The sequence below is a fragment of the Cyprinus carpio genome, chromosome A22 (genome assembly GCF_018340385.1).
Source record: "Cyprinus carpio isolate SPL01 chromosome A22, ASM1834038v1, whole genome shotgun sequence".
NCBI classification, from domain to species: Eukaryota; Metazoa; Chordata; class Actinopteri; order Cypriniformes; family Cyprinidae; genus Cyprinus; species Cyprinus carpio.
In genome coordinates this window covers 8,561,087-8,581,267 of record NC_056593.1, presented here as the reverse complement: position 1 = coordinate 8,581,267, position 20,181 = coordinate 8,561,087, and the positions used below count along the sequence as shown (strand labels likewise).

At 32.8% G+C, this 20,181-nt stretch overlaps 1 protein-coding gene and 1 pseudogene across 1 annotated transcript; both read left to right on the top strand.

The window, feature by feature from the left end:
• The first annotated feature begins 127 nt into the window (after positions 1-127).
• Positions 128-6,337, top strand: LOC109046624 (annotated as a pseudogene).
• A 618-nt stretch (positions 6,338-6,955) lies between these two features.
• ankmy1 (ankyrin repeat and MYND domain containing 1) lies at positions 6,956-18,812 on the top strand. The gene is made up of 16 exons (XM_042712445.1): positions 6,956-7,591; positions 8,670-8,816; positions 8,902-9,338; positions 9,679-9,895; positions 10,131-10,307; positions 10,440-11,089; positions 11,594-11,763; positions 11,901-12,043; positions 12,144-12,272; positions 12,573-12,680; positions 12,889-13,020; positions 13,858-13,965; positions 14,076-14,226; positions 15,224-15,344; positions 15,424-15,578; positions 18,414-18,812. The coding sequence occupies exons 1-16, from the start codon at positions 7,442-7,444 to the stop codon at positions 18,563-18,565; spliced, it is 3,147 nt and encodes a 1,048-aa protein (XP_042568379.1). The 5' UTR covers positions 6,956-7,441; the 3' UTR covers positions 18,566-18,812.
• The last annotated feature ends 1,369 nt before the right edge of the window (positions 18,813-20,181 follow it).

Genomic DNA, 20,181 nt, shown 5'->3' with positions numbered 1-20,181 from the left:
ATTGTTAATGATTCGTTTTTAATATTGGGAATGGTTCCTACAGTGATGAAAATCCTTAAAATATGAGGAGTTTTAGACCTAGATGAAATATTTAACTTTCTTGTAAGACGTAGTTATGTCTCATTTGTGAGCGAATTGTTCTCTTGACTCCAGTGTTTCAATGTGCAAATTCTTTCACAAATTTGTCTGAATGATTCATTAGTGAATCTGCCTGAATTAAATAGATTTTTTTCATCATTACCCATTAATCACAAATGACTGGAAAGGTCGTGGAAATGCATTGGTCTTGGAAATTCATTTCTCAAAAAGTATCAGAATTTGGTATTAGCTATACTAGCTATAACTAGCCTATATTAAAATGTTAAATGTAATAATTAAAAAAATATACATATATATTAAACATTCTTAAGTTCACTACTCCTCTCTTATAATATTCTGATGTCCACAAAGGTGAGGTTACATTTCAGTTCTGACTGATTTCCCACTTATAGATATATTTTTTACAAATATTTAACATTTTACTAATCACATTATAAAGTTCTTCTTTAGACATGCACGCCATTGTAATTTAACATTATTACTAACACACCATTCAATGCAATGACTCTAGGCCTATTTTCATATGTGTACAGTATACATATTTACAGCAGTAGCGTCTGACTAGTTATTTTCATTTTTGCTTTTAGAAAAATTATCTTCTGCAAAAGAAGAAAAACCTCGGAATGCATCAAGTGCTGGATCAGACGCTTCAGGAGCTCAACAGCTTATAAGAAAGACGATGAGAGAGAACGACGTCCATCTTGCAACATTCCACAAATACTCTCCTTCATTCCAACTCGCAAGCTATTGAGCCCTGTTTTCTCACAGAATAGGCTAATAATTTAATTTTTCATCTGAGGTATTTCTTTTGCGCTTTTATCCAAGTTAGCTCGATATCGCTGTTTACTAAAATAGCCAAACAACCTGTGGTGCTAGGCCTATATCCGAGTTTTTCCACTAAAACAACGTTATAAGTAGTTTAATAAATGCCATACCGCATGGGAAGTGAATATGTTAATGTGCTGAAGTTCATTTGAAGTTGCGGTATTAATGTATTCCGGTCAAATGAAGACGTTAATGATGGTGCTTTCATTTCAGTGTTTCTCATATGTTCATCATGCGCTCCATCTCCTGGCCACGTGACGCACTGCAGTAACCTACATTACTCCACTGATAATACGATGGTGTTTTTGACATGCACACAGTACCATGGCATATTTAATTAAAAGTACCTGAATAATTTTGTGGAACCACAACATAATGGGGCCCAAACAAAGACCAAAGAAATATTAGCTCTTCACAATTTTTATTTTATTTTTTTGCTTTTTTCCTGTCAAATGAGTATTTCAAAATGCCTCAAAAGTTTCTTTTCCACTTTCTGTGTAATACATTTTTATAAAAAGCCTGTTTGTGTCTGATTATTGTCCAGAACAGTCCAATTGCACGGATGATAAGCTTCATATTTTTACAGACTTCCAAGTTATGCTTATAAACTCGTTTCTGCCTATTTTTGTCTCCTGCGGTGCCTGGGAAAAAAACAAAAAAAACAAAAACACCATCTCACACAAAAGTGGTACTTACAGCAATTGAGTATCAGTATATGACCACCTGACACAAAACGAAACACAAAAAATTATATTTGTACGGAACCTTTCTGGGTTCATTAGGTGAACATACGAATCCCACCACAGGGAAGGTTTTGCTCATACATATTAATTAGGTTACGCGAAGTTTTTCCTACCTACCTGATCAAGTAATCTACCTGATTTGCTGAGAAGCAAAGGTTAAGCGTGCGAAGGACGAATAAAGGAAGTCCGGGCTAATTAATATTAATTACGTTATGTCGAGCAGGCTTTCTTGATTCGCTGAATGACTTGCCTAATGAATATTAATTAGGGTGTGTTACTGGACGATCCAGGAAAGTGAATAGGACGTAATTAATATTCATTATATCAAGTCATACACTATACTATACCCCGCGCACAAATCAACTAACTGTACTCTTCTGTAAACTGATTATATGTTTTTACCAGACACCGACTGATGACTTAAAAGTACAAAGCGTTAGATATTAATAGCTCATGATCTCAAATGTGTCATTGACCTTTTGTTTAAACCACACCCAACACAACAACAGTTTTAACAGGTGAGGTCACGTCAGCTGCCGTCACTATACCTGTACTGTGCCTCGCCAGGTGAGTTACGCGTTATGAAAACATTACATTTGTCTATGTATTATTGTTTATAATAGCGGCAGTCTTTTTAAAACACCTTTACGTCAACTATGTATTACGTAGAATATAGACTGTAATGTTTAAATAGAAGCAAATAAGCGCGCTAAAAGTAATGGAACTTCCATTTTTGTGACTAGTTTGGTCATTTAAGAGTGAGTAATCAAGATTTTCTGAGTCATTTAACTACTGATCGGTTTTTGACAGATTTTAAATATTTATAACTTCTTATATGTGATGTTCCGGTTTAATTTAATTTAACATTTAATCCTTGTTGTAGTTATTTATTTATTTATTTACTTATTTATATCTGTTGACACTTTATTGTTAATTCTTATCTCTGGAGAGTTCACCTAGATTAAAAAGAAAAAGAAAAGGATTTTAATTTAGATGTTGAATACATGTTCATCATAGAAGTGGTGTATTTAAGTCACTGTCGGAATGAATTGTATTTCAATGTATTTTAAAACAATTTGGGACACAATGAATGTCATTGGCCTGCATTCATTTTGTTAAAAGTGTGCATTTTTCCATCAAATTATTTGTGCATTTAGGACACACTGGATGTCATGGCTGTGCCTTTACCACATGACAGCAGTAATGCAGCATTCGACTGGTTCAGTGAATTCCAGCGCAGCTGCATTTTGAAGAATGGAATTGTTCCAGAATGGTTCCATGGGATAATATCCAGGAAGTAATGGATCGAATACTGTATTATTTTATAAAACTAAGCATGAATGTTCAGACTATGTCTTATCATGAACACAATGACATCATAGAGCAGAAAATCAGGTTACAAAAATACTTCTTTATTGTAGGGTTGCGGAGGACATGCTGATGTGCAAACCTCCTGGTTACTTCCTCATTCGTGTTAGCGAGAGCAGAGTGGGTTATACATTATCTTATCGGTAAGTCTGTGTCAATGTGGCCATTGTTGTCAGATAATAAACTTCACTATAAGGAAGTTTGATGCACAAATACTGTACATGAATGAGTCCACGAATCAAAGGGTCACCTATAAATCTTTCCCCTAGAGCTGAAGATCGCTGCAGACACTTCATGATTGACGTCTTGCCAGATAACCAGTATATTATAGTGGGAGAAACGATGCGCTACTGCTCCCTCCATGACTTGGTGGCCTTTCATCGCAGAAGGAACCCCATTCTCCCCTACAATGACTTGCTCACTGTGGCCTGCGATCAGGTATAGAGTTACACATACATTCTAGCTTGTTGTTAGCTAGATATACTACAAAAAGGTCAGTTATGGTTATTCATCAAGATCGACAAGATAGACATCAATCAGTCGAGCTGGTCGACAGTCATGGACCACTACCAAACCGCCTATCATGTTCCAATAACTAACCTGACAAACTTAAAGGGATACTCCACCCCAAAATGAAAATTTTGTCATTAATCATTTACCCCCATGTCGTTCCAAACCCGTAAAAGCTCCATGACAAACTTAAAGGGATACTCCACCCCAAAATGAAAATTTTGTCATTAATCATTTACCCCATAGACTGCCAAGTAAATAACAGTGTCAAGGTCCATAAAAGGTATGAAAGTCATCGTCAGAATAATCCATCTGCCATCAGACGTGCAATCTGGGTTATATGAAACGACGGGAACACATTTTGTACGCGAAGAACACAAAATAAACGACTTTATTCAACAATTCCTTTGTCAACGGTCTCCTCTGTGTCTCTCCATATCACCGTATGCTGCGTATGCGCTTCTGTGTCATCCGCGCCACAAAGATGTGCTGTTTCTACGTGTATTTAGCTTTGATTTGAAATAAAACAGCACATGCTTTTATGGACCTTGACACTGTTATTTATTTGGCAGTCTATGGGACAGTCTTAAGCCTCGTGGTTTTAATCCAGTATATCTTAAATTGTGTTCCGAAGACAAATGTAGCTTTTACGGGTTTGGAACGACATGGGGGTAAGTGTTTAATGACAAAATTTTCATTTTGGGGTGGAATATCCCTTTAAGGTGGTATGACTTGCCTAGCAGGAACATAAAACGTACACACACACACACACCACACACACACACACACACACACACACACACACACACACACACACACACACACACACACGTGTGTGTGTAATAATGCATTATAAAAAATATATATTATATAAACCTAGAGATATCGTCCCAGTCTCTTATAACATTTAGAAAGATTTTGATATCACAAAAAATTATATAAAGTTATATAAAATTAAGTTTTGTACATTTTAGCATTGTTAAAAAGTATAGGGGTATGAGGGGAAAGAGTCAATGTTTCATTTTCACCATCAACATTGATCGTTATCTTTCTATGTCTGGCTGTGATATATCTGGCCTTTTTTTTGTGTGGTCTCATTTGTGTGCAGGGTGACAAAAATAACTACGCTGAGTTGTTGTTTCCTCAAAAAAAAGATGTAAAACCTGGACAGGTTGAATGGATACATTTTTCAACTCCAACACATACAGCTCATTCAAATGTCTCTGAACACAACCCGACTTCGCCGCTTCAAAACGAATCATTTACACTACCTACAAGTCCTTCTGCGAGACTGTATCCCAGCTTGGAGATGGAAATTAGCTCTTTGAATCTACAGAGTGCGGTAAAACAAATGATATGATATGAAAATGACAAATTATATAATTTTCTTGTAGTTAAAAGAATAGGTCACCCAACATTTAAAATGTTCTGAAAATTTACTCACCCTCAGGCCCTTTCAAGATGTAGATGAGTTTGCTTCTTACTCATAACAGATTTGGAGAAATTTAGCATTATATCACTTGCTCCCCAAAGGATCCTCTGCAGTCAATGGGTGCCGTCAGAATAAGGGTCCAAACAGCTGATAAAAACATTACAATAAACCACAAGTAATCCACATCAGTTCATCAATTAACATCTTGTAATGTGAAAATCTGCATGTTTGTAAGAAACTCTCATTCTGACGGCACCCATTCACTGCAGAGAATCCATTGGTGAGCAAGTGATGTAATCCTAAATTTCTCCAAATTTGTTCATAACAAACTCATATACATCTCGGAATTGCCTGAGGGTGAGTACATTTTCAGAACCATTTTTGGCTGAACTATTCATTAAAAGGACAGTATATGTGATTGTGTTTTTAAGGAACATTTTGCTTAAAGGCTAATAATTATAATTTTTTTTTTAAATGCAGGATCAGCCAACAAAGCCTATTCTAAAGCCTAGAACAATATTTAAATCCAAACCACCAAATGACGCCACCGCAGCTGACACTCCACCACAGTTACCGCCCAGAGCATGCTTGCCAAATCGCCCGCAAGCCACCGCAGAGGCTGACAGATCGCAAGGGCTGATGCCGGTAAGCTCTGACAGACATCAAATCCCACCGGACAGACCTGTTGAAGGCCGTGCCCAACAGAAAAACCAGCAGCCACTGAAACCGGTGGCCATGGGCCTGGCGCAAATTAAGAAAAAAAGCTTTTAAAAAAAGAACCGCTCCAAGGACCACATGTATGAGGAGATTGCTCAAGATGCGTGTCAGGAAATTGCAACTTCTTCTGCTTTGGAGAGCAGTAACATGAACCCTAAACAACTGGAGGAAAATGAATATCAGGAGTTACCTGAAAAATCCACAAATGCTGGCCATCGGGCATCTGATGGGATTCCCAACTTCGCAGAAAGAGAATTACCACCGGAGTACCTAAATCCACCTCCTTTTGCACCTGGCTACTAGATAAAAACATAAAGATGGGTGGTTTTACTCAGAGCATTTATTTTATTGTAATTGAATAGCATGGTAACGTCTCTTTGTTGTGATGTTCTTTTTCGCTGTGCTGCATTTAAATTTCTGTCACAACACATTCTGAACAGAGGATTGTCATCTGGAACAACCTGTTGGACAATGAAAAATATTTTAATATAACAATGACAGAATGTGTTGTGCCTGTGGGCATGAATTTGAATATACTTCCAGATTATACTTCCTGAAATCTGGTATAGAAAAGAAAAAAAAGCATTGTAAATATTAGCTTTTTACTGCAGTTGGTCAATAAATGTACAGGTGATACAAGAAACCCAAGAATACTATGTTATTTCTTCTAAATACCTTCGAATACCATATAAAAACCATGGTGCATGATTCTGTTCATCATTGCAGGTTTAAGATGGTTGGTTTAGCTAGTCTTCTAGACTGGCCTTAAAATGAATGAATTAGCTGGTAACAAGCGCCAAAACTCCCTCGAAAACCATCAAACAAGACCTAAGCCTAGGAGGTGTTTGCTATTATGTTTTTTTTTTTTTTGGACTTAAATTATGTAAAATATTTTAATATATTTATATTTAACTTTTTTAGGACATACATTATCACTAAGTGGCACACATAATTGTGACAATGCTATATTATACATTATTATTGTTGTTTTAACATTTATTGCAAATATTTACAAAATACATTTCTTCATCATTTAGCTGGTTTATGATGGTTTAGTTGGTCTTCCAGGCTGGTAAAAGCACCCACAGAACATCAAAAATGACCTAAAACCAGCAAACCACCTTTTTTTCTTCATTGGAGTATCCTAGTCTTTATTTTAGCTCTCAGTAGATCATTGATTCTTAATTAAATGTTCATCTCTTTGTAAGGCCACTCAAGTGCGTTCAGCCACTTGTAATGCATAACCCTGGCGCGTATCATGTTCTTACACACCTGACAGCCGCCAAACAAGTCAAGAAAACAGATTAATTATGTAGTAAGTTATTTGAAAGACATCACTAGCGCAGATATGGATGTGCGTTGGCTTGCGTGTGAAAGAGAGCGAGAACAAGCTTGCGCGTGCACGCGCGTCGCGGTTGCTTAGTTGCGCGCAGTTGATCTACTGTAGCAGGTCACTTGAAACACAAAAACAAACCAACGACAGACACGTGTTGATTTAAAGAGGGTCGCCGGCCTTTGTCATGTATATTATGTCATGAATAGACCATCTGGAGTACCAGCTATCTTACAGAGGAACCGGCTTGCAGTTAAATTAATGAGGACTTTATTTTCGCCTGACGTGTAGCTGTTTTTGGACTTTACGCGAGAGTCGCGTCGTCATGGTAACCATCCGAAGTTAAACAATAAAGTGTATTTCCTAGCGCTCACGCTCTGTGTAAATAAGAGTTCATGATATGAACTGAGCAAGATGGATAAAACAGTAATGTGGGGAAGAGAGAGTTTTTGTAAAAGAAATGGACATGGCATCCAGGAATGGCCGGATGGATGTAAATATGAGGGGCAGTTCGTGAATAAGCTGAAGCATGGCACTGGTGTCTTCACATGGCCAAGCGGAGAGGTATGTTTCACTTCATGTAACATGATAACACATTATGGTCTGTTGGTTTTAAGATAAAGTTTTAAGTTCTCATTGTTACACATTAATGGACACTGTTGCACAAACAATTATAAAACATAATATTAAGTAGGTCATTTTAAAAACATCCAATATCACTATTCCAGCTTCCAGATCTTGATTGCATCTAACAATTAAAATCAACAGTGTCACGATTTTCACAGGCTGCTGAATTTATATTCAGTTATAAGAATATAAATACATTTAGGCTTTTTAATTTATATTTATTATTATTACAAATTTAATATAATATAAACATTATGTCATTTTTTAATTGTTTTTAATTTGATATTTTTTTTGTCTATATGTCGTTTTAATTGATTTTACATTTTCTAAAAATAAACATTGAACAATAATGTTTATTGATAGAAAATTGAAAAATGAATGGAAATGAAAGGAAATTTGCTCAGAAAATGTGAGAGTTGGGGATAAAAAATCATAGTTTATATATAGGCCCTTTTTGTCTATTTAATTTTGTCTTTTTAAACTTTTCATTCGTTGATTTTCATTTTTTCTATAAATAAACATTAAATGCTAATGTTCCTTGATAGAAAATTGCAAAATGAATGAATGGAAATGAATAGAAAATAAAGAACCTCAGATAATATTTAGTTGTAGTTGAAATTTGAAAATGTATGTATGTATGTATGTATTTGTTTGTTTGTTTTTTTTTTTAAATTGCAAAATCAACAAATGGGAATGAATATAAAATAAACCAGCTCAGATAATATTTAGTTGTAGTTGAAAATAATGTATTTTTATTTATTTATATTTGCAGGCCCTTTTTGTACCTTATTCATGGAAAGTGGCAGAAATACACCATTTGATTATATATATATATAAATATAATATATATATATATATATATATATATATATATATCAGTAAAAAAAAAAAAAAAAAAAAAAAAAATATGTATATATATATATATATATATTTTTTTTTACTGCTGCACTCTTCACTTTAAACATCATTTAGTACTTTCCACTTTGACACTAAATTATTGTCATGTTTTATTCAGTTCTTCAAAGGTTCATTTTTTAAGGATTATCGTCATGGGAAAGGCCTGTATTCATGGCCCAATGGCGCCAAATACACAGGGAAGTTTTATTTGAACCGAAAAGAGGGATACGGAATACAAGTTTTCCCAGATGGATCAACTTTTGAGGTGAATAATGCATAGCTCACTAACAGTAAGATTGCTTTTATCAAATAATAGATAATGAAAGATAATCTCTTCTACTCATCTACAGGGTCTATATCACGCTGATGAACGCTTTGGCCCTGGGGTAATGACATACCCTGATGGGCGGCAGGATGTGGGTCTTTGGCACAGAGAGAGGTTACTGCAACTCTGCACCACACTGGAGGGCAGCTTCAGTCTAGAGGATTTCCCAGAACACATGGCCAGATTGCCAAAGTCTCACTTGAAACAACCTCAACTTCCTCTCGATGTGAAGTCAAGTAGAGACACCGATCAGGGTCTGTCAGAGGACGAGGATCGTTTCATCCTGCCTCCAGACATTGAGAGATATTCCACAGATTCAGACCATCTGCCCGTCCCCAGGAGTCTACGCCAGGAACTGGACCTTCACTTTTTTGGTACAAGTGACATCAGCACAGAGCAGCAGTCACCACTGACAGCCTTGCCGCTACAGCAGCGCATGAATGCACACATTCAGAGACACAGGTAAGATGAGTGATTTATTTTATTTTATTTTATTTTATTTTATTTTATTTTATTTTATTTTATTTTATTTTATTTTATTTTATTCATTAGTACTATTAAGATTTTAAAATGTTTAAAAATGTTATTTTAATATTTTAAATGTTGATTTTTATTTTATTTGTTATTTTAAGGTACAGTCTATTTTATAATGTTGATTTTTATTTTATTTGTTATTTTTTAAATTCAATTAAATTATATATATATATATATATATATATATATATATATATATATATATATATATATATAATATATTATTTGACCTTTATTTTTTGTCCATATATTTTTTTTCCTCTCGCAGATTTGAGACAGACACATTAGACTGGGATGTCGCAGCAGTGCTGAATATGAACAGGACTCCGTTTGGACCCAAAGGTCCCTTGGAGCTGAACTCAGAGAAGCTGATCAAGGAAGCTTCACGTGGTGAATGCAGGAATGTTTACCGAAATCTCAGAGATGGACAAGTCCATCCTGACGTGAGTGACGCACTGGGACATACGGCTCTCATAGCAGCCACGGTAAGCTTCAGTTTTAGCAAGATACAATATAACTCAGTAGAAACTGCTCATTGTAAAATGCTTCTCGTCATGTAAACACTGACTAATATTTGCCAGAAGGTGGCAGCATTGATTTTTATTTTTTCACAGGAACAGTTGATGAATGAATAAACTACAGGTTTCAGATCTTTAATAACAATCCACAATAAATGCATGCATGCTGATGATCATTGAGGTTTGTTGTGTGTCTGTGTAGGTTAATTGTCATGATGATGTCATCCACATACTGCTGGACAGCGGGGCCGATGTTAATAAGTTAAATGATGAAGGCTTGTCTGCTCTGGCTGTCTGTCATGTCCTCTACTACCCACTTCAGTCTTTACAAGAGACGCTGGCTGAGAGAGTGACACAGAACATCAGCCCAGAGTCACAGGTAATAATACAGAGAGGATGTTAAGGATTCATAATGGGTGTTTTGGTTTGCTTGTTTTTCAAGCATTGTAAGTCAGATCATTTTTCTCCTTCATTTCTTGCTCCTCTTTTTTTTCTGTCCGTTACGCTAAAGATCAAGCCTTTGGAAGACGCCTCCCATGAATCTTCTCCAGATCCAGTGACAGGAACACCCAAAGATGAAAGCGGCCAAGAGACATTTGAGACACCAAGAGAAAGCAGCCAATTTGACCACAGTCTTGAACCAGAGAACCTCAATGACCTGGAGAAACTTGAAGCTCAAGAGCAAATAAATGAGGATATTAATGAGGATGAGATAGTTCCTCAGCCTGACCAACTCGAAGGCCTCAGCAACTCTGAGGAACCTCAACTTCATGATCATGACCCAAACAATGAGATAGTCCTTCAACTTGAACATGAACAAGACAGACCAACAGAAGAACCGCATGTTGTAATCATGTCAAAATCTATTCAAGTCTTTGATGATAAAATCCCATTGGGTTCAGTATCATGGCGAGAGAAGGAAGCAAAGACAGTAGCTGACTCTGAGCAAGAGGTGACAAATCTGGAGACTGATGAAAACTTGGAGAGGAGCATCAGGTCAGATGATCCTACCTTTGATTCTGCATGTTCTATGGCTAGTTTTCACATTGACGTCACAGAGGAGATCATACAGAAGAGTGCTGAGATCCTGTGCCAGACAGGAACAGTGACTCCAACAGACACCCAGGAGACAGTCCGTAAAATTGCACTTCTGAAGACGGAGTAAGTAGACAAAGTCCTACTCTTTTTTTTTTTTATTTTTTTTTTTTTTTTTTCAAAATTATATATGGGTCAAAAAAATAAATAAAAAAATTATGTTTGCATTTTCATTTTCCCCAAAATATATTATTAGTGTAATGTGAATAAATGTTTTTTATAATAATATTAATATATATATATATATATATGTATATATATATATATAATAAATTAGTGTTTTTAGGTTTCTTAAGTTTTAAACAAAATAAAAATATGAAAAAAATGTGTAATAATTAAATTTTTTTTTAATACATTAAGTTATGTGTGTTTATATATATATATATAATATATATATATATATATATATTCTGTTTTTTTTTTTTTTTTTTTTCAGCAATAAGAATGCGATTTTTTTTTTTTTAATGGCATGAAATATGATGGGCATGTTATTGTTTGGTCCTACAAACCCTCATGATTTTAATGAAAATGAAAAGTTGTTTTGTAATTGGTTATTGTCTGGTCTGAAAGACATAGGAATCGATGGACTACAATTAAGCTTCTGTTGGAGAGAGGAGCAGACCCAAATGCCTCTACCGTTCCCATGCCTGTCATCTTCCTGGCTATCAAAGCTGCCCATGTCAAGGGTGTCCGTCGTCTGTTGGAGTGTGGGGCTCGTACAGACATACCTCTACTTCCAGAGGTACCTCCAATTTAATTCAATTTAACATGTCATTGATTTTAATGATTTAGTATTCAGTATCACTACATGTTACAAGAATATCAACATCAAGGCATCTGTTTGGTCATTTTTATTTCTTCTTTTTGTGTTTATGTCAACAAAAGGGTCTGTATCCTCTTCACATAGCAGTGGGTTTATCTGGAGCAGAGGGTCCTGAAATCACAGAGCTCCTCCTGCATGCCCTTGCGGATCCTGACGTCAAAGCTCTGGATGCCCATGAAGTCTATGAGCTTGATAAGGTCTGAGTAAAAGTTTTGTATAAATATATTGCACCACAACATTTTTTAAAATATCTCTAATCAAAGAAACATAAACCCTCAGGACACATTTGAGCCCCAGGCCTTTAAAATTCAGCATCTCATTGCCCCTGGATCCGTGGCTAAATTCAGTGAAGCCCCTGTTGAACTTCCTCAGGAAGGCGGGAGGACACCACTACATGTGGCCTGCCAAAGAGACAGCGAATATTCAGTAAGAATACAATTTTTACATAATTTTATAGGTTTATAATTTTATTGTTACCATATAATTATTTACTGGAATGCAAATAAATAATAATAACAGTACTTTATTTAATTTAATTGTGATCATTAATATAATACACTGTCTAATTAAAAATGACAAGATTATTAGATGAAGTAGACTAATATTTAAAAATTTTAATTGCTAAAGAAATTCATACAATTAATTTTTTACAATTGGATTCAATTAAATGAATTGGAATTTATTTGTGAATAATAACAATAAGAAGAAGCCTTCTTTTTCTTTCAGAATGCTAGAGATGTGGTGGCACTTCTCCTTTCTCACAACGCAAATCCCAACAATGTGTGGAGTGGCCATTCACCCCTGTCTCTGGCCATTTCGAGAGGCAACGACCTTGTATGCAATCCTTTCTGACATCACTTATACCGATTGAATCATTTGGAGTGCAGCTATTTGCAAGGAATCATCTTTTATGGGATAATTAAATGCTGTCTGTTTGAAGACACAGAATGAATGTGGAATATTAAGTCATTACTGAAGGGTGAGGGTGAGAATGCTATGGCATTGCGTTGATGTACCGTGTATATTACCGCTGTTTTCCCAGGCTGTGGATGAACTGCTAGCAGGAGGAGCTGATCCTAATCTTCGTCTCACTCGTCATGTGGGCAGCGCTCTCTGTGCCCTTGTCAACATCAGCTACGACCGTGGGCCACATCCACGCAACCAAGTCAAGCTGGTGATCTTCTTCAACTAATTATCCTGTAGTCTCACGGGAAAATATGTGACTGTGCATACATGAAATATGTTTTTGCATAGTGGCTTTGTAGTTGCACTGTGCATTACAAAATAAAATATTAATTTCAATTTAGTTAGGTTTAGGAAAAATTCACTCTTGTTTGTTGATTTAACAGAAACATTTATAATAGATTTATTAAATGTATTTTACAACAACAAATATTATATTATTATAATATATTTGTCTGGAATATATGGAATAACTGATGTTCATTAATATATTAATAATAATATAAAAATTAGAAAAAAATCAACTTGAATTATTATTATATAAATAGAATTACTGATTTTTATAGGTAAATTACTTTTTAGAAAATAATAATATTTTATTGTAAAAATACATTTCACAAAATAAATAAGTAGATTTAATATTCCGTTATCTGGAGATATGCAGACCACAAATAAAAGTCAATTTAAGCATCACTTAGCAGACATTTAACCTGGAAACTGGAAATGGTGTCAGAAATTATCTTGGAGCAAAAATGGCACCAAAAGTGACAAAAATGTTAATGAAATTCAAAATAAGAGACTAAAATTGTCCTGTAAGGAATTACTTTTTGGTATTTGTAAGACTGAATTATTCTGATCATTCAAATCAAGGATGAGGAATATTTTAATTAATTGATTCAATTTAACAATTTTACATCAAATGGTCACACCCTATGTTTTAATATGGCTAGAAGAAATATTTAAGTCAGTCAAGTAAACAGAGAAAAAGAAATGTAGTTATTTCTAATCACTGTGCTCTGTTTGTTTCTGTTTCACTTGGTTGCTGGAGAAGTTGATCAAAGCGGGCGCTGACATCCTCATGCCTGTCGTGGTGGGCGAGGGCCGCAGGTGCGCTGTGGGAACAGTCGTGGATTATGCGCACTGCGCATTCCAGCAGGTGCAGCTTTTCATCGCCAGTTCATCCCGTGTTCCAGATCATCTGAAATCTCATTTATCACCTCAAGCAATTATGATCCGCTCACCAGACCGGTTCCACTTTCCCACCAGAACCAGCGCATGGCTCACACCCCGTACCATGCTCTCAACAAGCATGAGAGACATGCCTATAACACCCGCCGGCAGTTGCTAGGCCTCATGGGAGATCTGCTGAGACAGGCGGTGATAAGAATGGAGAAGGAACGGAGCCAAGATGTACTCGGTGAGACTGGCTGATCGTTTCTATAAATGTGCAGCACTTTATAGATTTTGTCTCAGTGCTTTCAGGGTTTGTGCATCCGTTCAAAGGAGTTTGTGTCCTATTGATTGACATCACAGGTTGCTAATTTGTGTGTTTGTGTTAGTCCCACAGACAAGTTTCTATCTACTGGATTATTATTATTATTAGTAGTAGTATTTATAATAATTAGATTAATTAAATATAAAATGAATAAAATATTTTAGAAACATCAACCTAAATTATTTATAATGAATATGAATATGATTTTACAGGTACATTTATTTTAATTATTATAAATATACTTATTCTATTTATATAATTATTCTTAATGTACATACATATTAAATATATTCTAAATAAAATATATATATGTATAATACAAGTGTAATATGCATTCTTGTTGGTTGATTTAACAAAATGTTATAATAGTAGGTAATTTAGAATAGTTAATAATAAAGATAATTAATAATTAAGAATATAATTATTCATTATTCTGAAGATATTAATGAACATGCATTAAAATATTCTTTATATTCTGAATAATAAAATATAATATATATGCCTAATATCCCTTCCTGTTGGTTGATTGTTATACTTTTTTTTTTTTTTTTTTTACTTTTTAATAATAATTATACATAAGAACAGTAACAATCATTTTCTAAATTATTTTAATTACTAAATATTATTCTAAATATTTTAGGGAACATACATTATTATTGAATTTTTATATATTCTAAATAAAAAATATTATAACAAAATGTTATATATGTAATAATAATTATAATTATTGTTATTAAATTTTATTGTGAAAATATATTTAATAAAATAAATAGATTTAATAGAACATTATTTGGAGACATGCTCGACTTTTTATGCCTATTACAGCATCATCTGTATTCAACGAAACAAAACTCACTTTAAGCGTCACTCAGTTAACAAATCACAGGTTGCTAATGTGTGTGTTTGTGTGTTGTTTGAGGTGTCAGTCCCACAGAGAAGCTTCTATGTACCGGATCAGGAACGACACCGAGTCTGCTGAGCTCTCCTGAGGGGAACAACAGGACTCCCTTTAATAAACGCATCAGTCAGAGAGTGCAGAGGTACTTCATTATTATACACTGTTGCAAACCAAAGTGGGTTTTTTTGTTATGCTGTTTGTGTTGACTGTGTTTCTTTCAGAAAGCAACGCTTCAAATACTGCTATGAGTGCGGCCGTTCAGTGGGTGTGCAGCTGTCGGCCTGTAGCCGCTGTCGTGAGGTCTTTTACTGTAGCAAGACCTGCAAAACAAAAGCGTGGGATGAGCGCCACAGAGACGAGTGTGTCCGTGTGCCAGGTTGGTACTAGGTCTCAGTCGACTTGGTCTTGTTTTCCAGTATAAAACACACTTAAAACAAAAACAAATTTATTTAAATTGCATATGATAATAGTTAAAAAGAAAAAAAAGGAAAAATAAAAAATAAAAAATTAATAAAAACTAATTTATTCAAATAATAAATATAATATAAAATGATATTTTATGTATTTCAAATGTTCTAAAATGATCAAATAAAATAATACTAATTTATTTTATTATTGGAGTAAAATGTATATAATTAATTTATTTTATTTTTATAATATTTCAGTTTCATAAAATATAAAATACATTTTACAGGAATATATACATATACACACACACACACACACACACATATATATATATATATATATATATATATATATATATATATATATATATATATATATATATTAGGGCTGTCAAATGATTAATCACGATTAATCACATCCGAAATAAAAGTTTTGTTTACATAATATATGTGTGTATACTGTGTATATTTATTATGTATATATAAATACACACACATGCATGTATATATTTAAGAAGAATATGTTATGTTTATATATATTAAATATATTTATATATAATATAAAATATAAGAATATAAATATATAAATGTATATACATGTAAATATTTTCTAAATATATAATTTATGTGTTTGTATTTATATATACATAATAAATATACCCTGTACACATACATATATTATGTAAACAAAACTTTTATTTTGGATGTGATTAATCGTGATTAATCATTTGACAGCCCTAATATAATATATATATATATATATATTATATATATATATATATATATATATATTATATATATATATATACATATATATATATATATATACAATACAGACCAAAAGTTTGGAAACATTACTATTTTTAATGTTTTTGAAAGAAGTTTCTTCTGCTCATCAAGCCTGCATTTATTTGATCAAAAATACAGAAAAAAATGTGATATTGTGATATATTATTAAAATTTAAAATAATTGTTTTTAAATTTATTATACTTTAAATTATCATTAATTTCTGTGATGTAAAGCTGAATTTTTAGGATCATTATCACATGATCCTTTAGAAATCATTCTAATATGATGATTCATTATCAAAGTTGGAAACAGTTCTGCTGCTTAATATTTTTTCAGAACATGTGATACTTTTTTAGGATACTTTGATGAATAAAAAAAAAAAAAAAAAAAAAAAAAAGAAGCTATGTTTTTAAAATATAAATATTTTGTAATAACAATAACAATTGATAAAAAGTGATAGTAAAGAAAATATATTATTAGAATATATATTATTAGAATTTTTTTTATTTTTATTTTGAATAAATGCAGTTCTTTTTAACCTTTTATTCATCAAATATATTAGACAGCAGAACTGTTTCCAACACTCATAATAAATCAGAATATTAGAATGATTTCTAAATGATCATGTGATAGACTGGATGTTTACATGTGACACTGAAGGCTGGAGTAATGATGCTGAAAATTCAGCTTTGCATCACAGGAATAAATTTTTTTTTTTAAGTATATTCAAATAGAAAACTATTATTTTAAGTTGTAACAATATATCACAATATTACAGTTTTTTCTGTATTTTTGATCAAATAAATGCAGGCTTGATGAGCAGAAGAAACTTCTTTCAAAAACATTAAAAATAGTAATGTTTCCAAACTTTTGGTCTGTACTGTATATATATATATTCTAATATATATATTCTAATTATTATTATTATGCATTATTATCTAACAATTTTTATGACAGTTAAGTAAAATTTCAGGCAAAATCCTCATTAATGTTAAATATTTGCATTCTTATTAATGTATTACATTTAAAAAATAAAAAAAGAAGTAAAATCTGTATAAATGAAATAAATATTTTAAACAAATACTATTATGTGGACATGCATGAAAATTAGGAACAATTCTGAAAATAAAAATGATTTACCTGTAATTAATTAAATCCATAAAAATCAATCCTTGAAACAAGGTCAGTTGCATAAGATAATAAAAGTTTGACATTACACATCAAAAGTTTGGAATAATTATTATTTTTTTTAGAATGATTTCTGAAGGATCAGAGCTGAAAATTCAACTTTGCATCACAGGAATAAATTACTTCTGTCATGAAATAATTTACAAATAAATGTGCATGAATCCATTTACAAAGAAATGACTTCACTTTTGCTGCATTGCATTATCTTTAAACCACACAGAAGGTTTGTATACACTATATGAAGACAGAAGGTCTTATGGGATTTACAGTATGAAATGAGAAATGACCCTATCCTGCAGCGCTCCATTCCTGGGAGAATAAGATGTAGTCTCCAGTAACAACACTGTTATTTAAGAAGTGTTTTTGAGATAAAGGCCACACTTTTAGAACAAATGAGGCCAGATCTGAGCGCTGGTGAAGGTTCAGCAGGGCATCGAGTAACTTGGCAGAACCTGATTGCTGTATATTTAGGGTGTTCACAGTGTGCTTTTCTCTGGAGGATTTGTCTCTCTAGTGTTTCTTTGATGAATAGAAAGTTAAAAAGAACTGCATTATTTGAAATATAAATAATTTGTAACATTTTAAGTATCTTTACTGTCACTTTTGATGCAATTTAATGCATACTTTCTGAATAAAACTTTTTTTTTTTTCATTTATTTTAAATACTCTTGATAAAAAATACATTATCAATATTGTCTATTTATTCAGCATCTGATACAATGGGAAGTATAATCTCAAAATGGCTAAATATCAGCTGATTAATTGGCCAGAATATTGGTTTATTATTATGATGAAGTAATGCATAACGTGTTTGTTGTTTTCACAGTGGTCAGTGGAAAAAGCTTCAGAGATAAATGCGCATCTTTCGGACCATGTTCACCTCTGTCCACCAAAGACGCTAAAGGCAAGACCTTCCACCTGAGTGTGACCCCAGAAATACAGGAATATGACCCGAACGAGAATTACAGTTTTATTTAGAACGTGTTTCAAAGGTCAGTTAAACATTAGCTGTGTAAAAGGTTACGGCTTCACATTTTTCAAATTTTCTGAAAAGAATGAGATTAAAAGACTTGAGCATGTTCAAGATCTGAGTAGAAATGAAAAGAAATGATTCAAAAACACACACCACATCCATTTTGTTTGAACAGCTGTGCATGTTTATTACGTAAAACAGACCAAATTTATAAATTCAAACCTCAAATAAAATGCAAGTGCTGAAATATAACAAAATGTTCCGTAACACACATCTCTGCCTGTCTTGAATAAGTGTGTGCTCAATCTGTCACTGTCATATGAAACACATTACGCTTGTGTTTAAGCCCTTCTCAATGTCCATTCATTGAGTCATGTGATCGACTAAGAGTGTGCTTTTCATTTATATCAGATATCCGAGTACAAAAACAAACCTTCCTGTGACAGAGATCGTACACTACGTCATGTACATTCTCAACTGCGTTAACGCAACTTTTTACATTTTGTATCTGACAAGACCAGGTCCTTGTGCATTCAGCTCTAGTTGTACATCAAAAAACAAATATCAGAAATGTGAGGATCGTTTAACACCTTTAAATGCAACATTCAGTGACTAGATGCTGATATAGTGTAAGACATTTTGTAGGAATGTTTTTTTTTTTGTCTGATCAAATGTTCAGAAAAATCGTAACATTACATTCGTAAATTTAAATCAGCTCCTTGGAAATGTTTTAAAACATCACTGCCACAAGTCTAATTAATCATATTGCTTTGGAATCAGTCGTTAAATTGTCATTATGCCTTACGAGCTTTTATTAAAAGTGACACTTTTTATTTTAAAAGTACATTCTGTAAATGACTGCTTCCCATCGGCTTTGGCTATAATGAAATTCCATTCAAGGCAAATCATATTCAAGGCTGACACATGCTTCTATTTAACTTGCTATCAGTACTTAAAGTACTCCAGAAGTGATATTACAAATATGAATTTGCACTGCTCTGAGCAATAATGCAGCCATGAGTTTCCAACTGCAGGTTGAGTAAAGCGTCATATTTTTTGCATTCTTGTCCTTTGGACACTTATTGTTTTACAATTACATTTCAAACAAGAGAATCATGTCTTGGTCATATTTCACACCAAAATCAGAGAAAAAAAAATTAAATTGTTTGCATTAAAAATAAAACCTATTTGTTTTATTTTATAAAAAATATTTTTTTATAAAATAATAAAACTTATATTATATTTATTAATTGATTAATTAATTTATTAATTAATTAATTCTAATGTTTTTTCATGATAATTAAGTCAATATGAAATTTTCATTAATGTAAAGTGAAAAATTCTAATTTTAATGAAAATCATCCTAATTGGAAACAATATTTTAAAAAATCTGTATAAATAATAATAATAATTATTATTATTATAATAAATAATAATAAACTACCATGATGTATTCTTTTTTTCTTCTGCTAAATTATGAAAATTATGAAACAATTGAAAATGAATTCTTCTTATGATGAATCTCTTATGGGAAAATATTTATTTAAAATATAAGTCTAATAAAAATGTTAATAATTTTGCTTATTTAAAGAATGGTTAAATAAGTAAAATGAGGAAAATA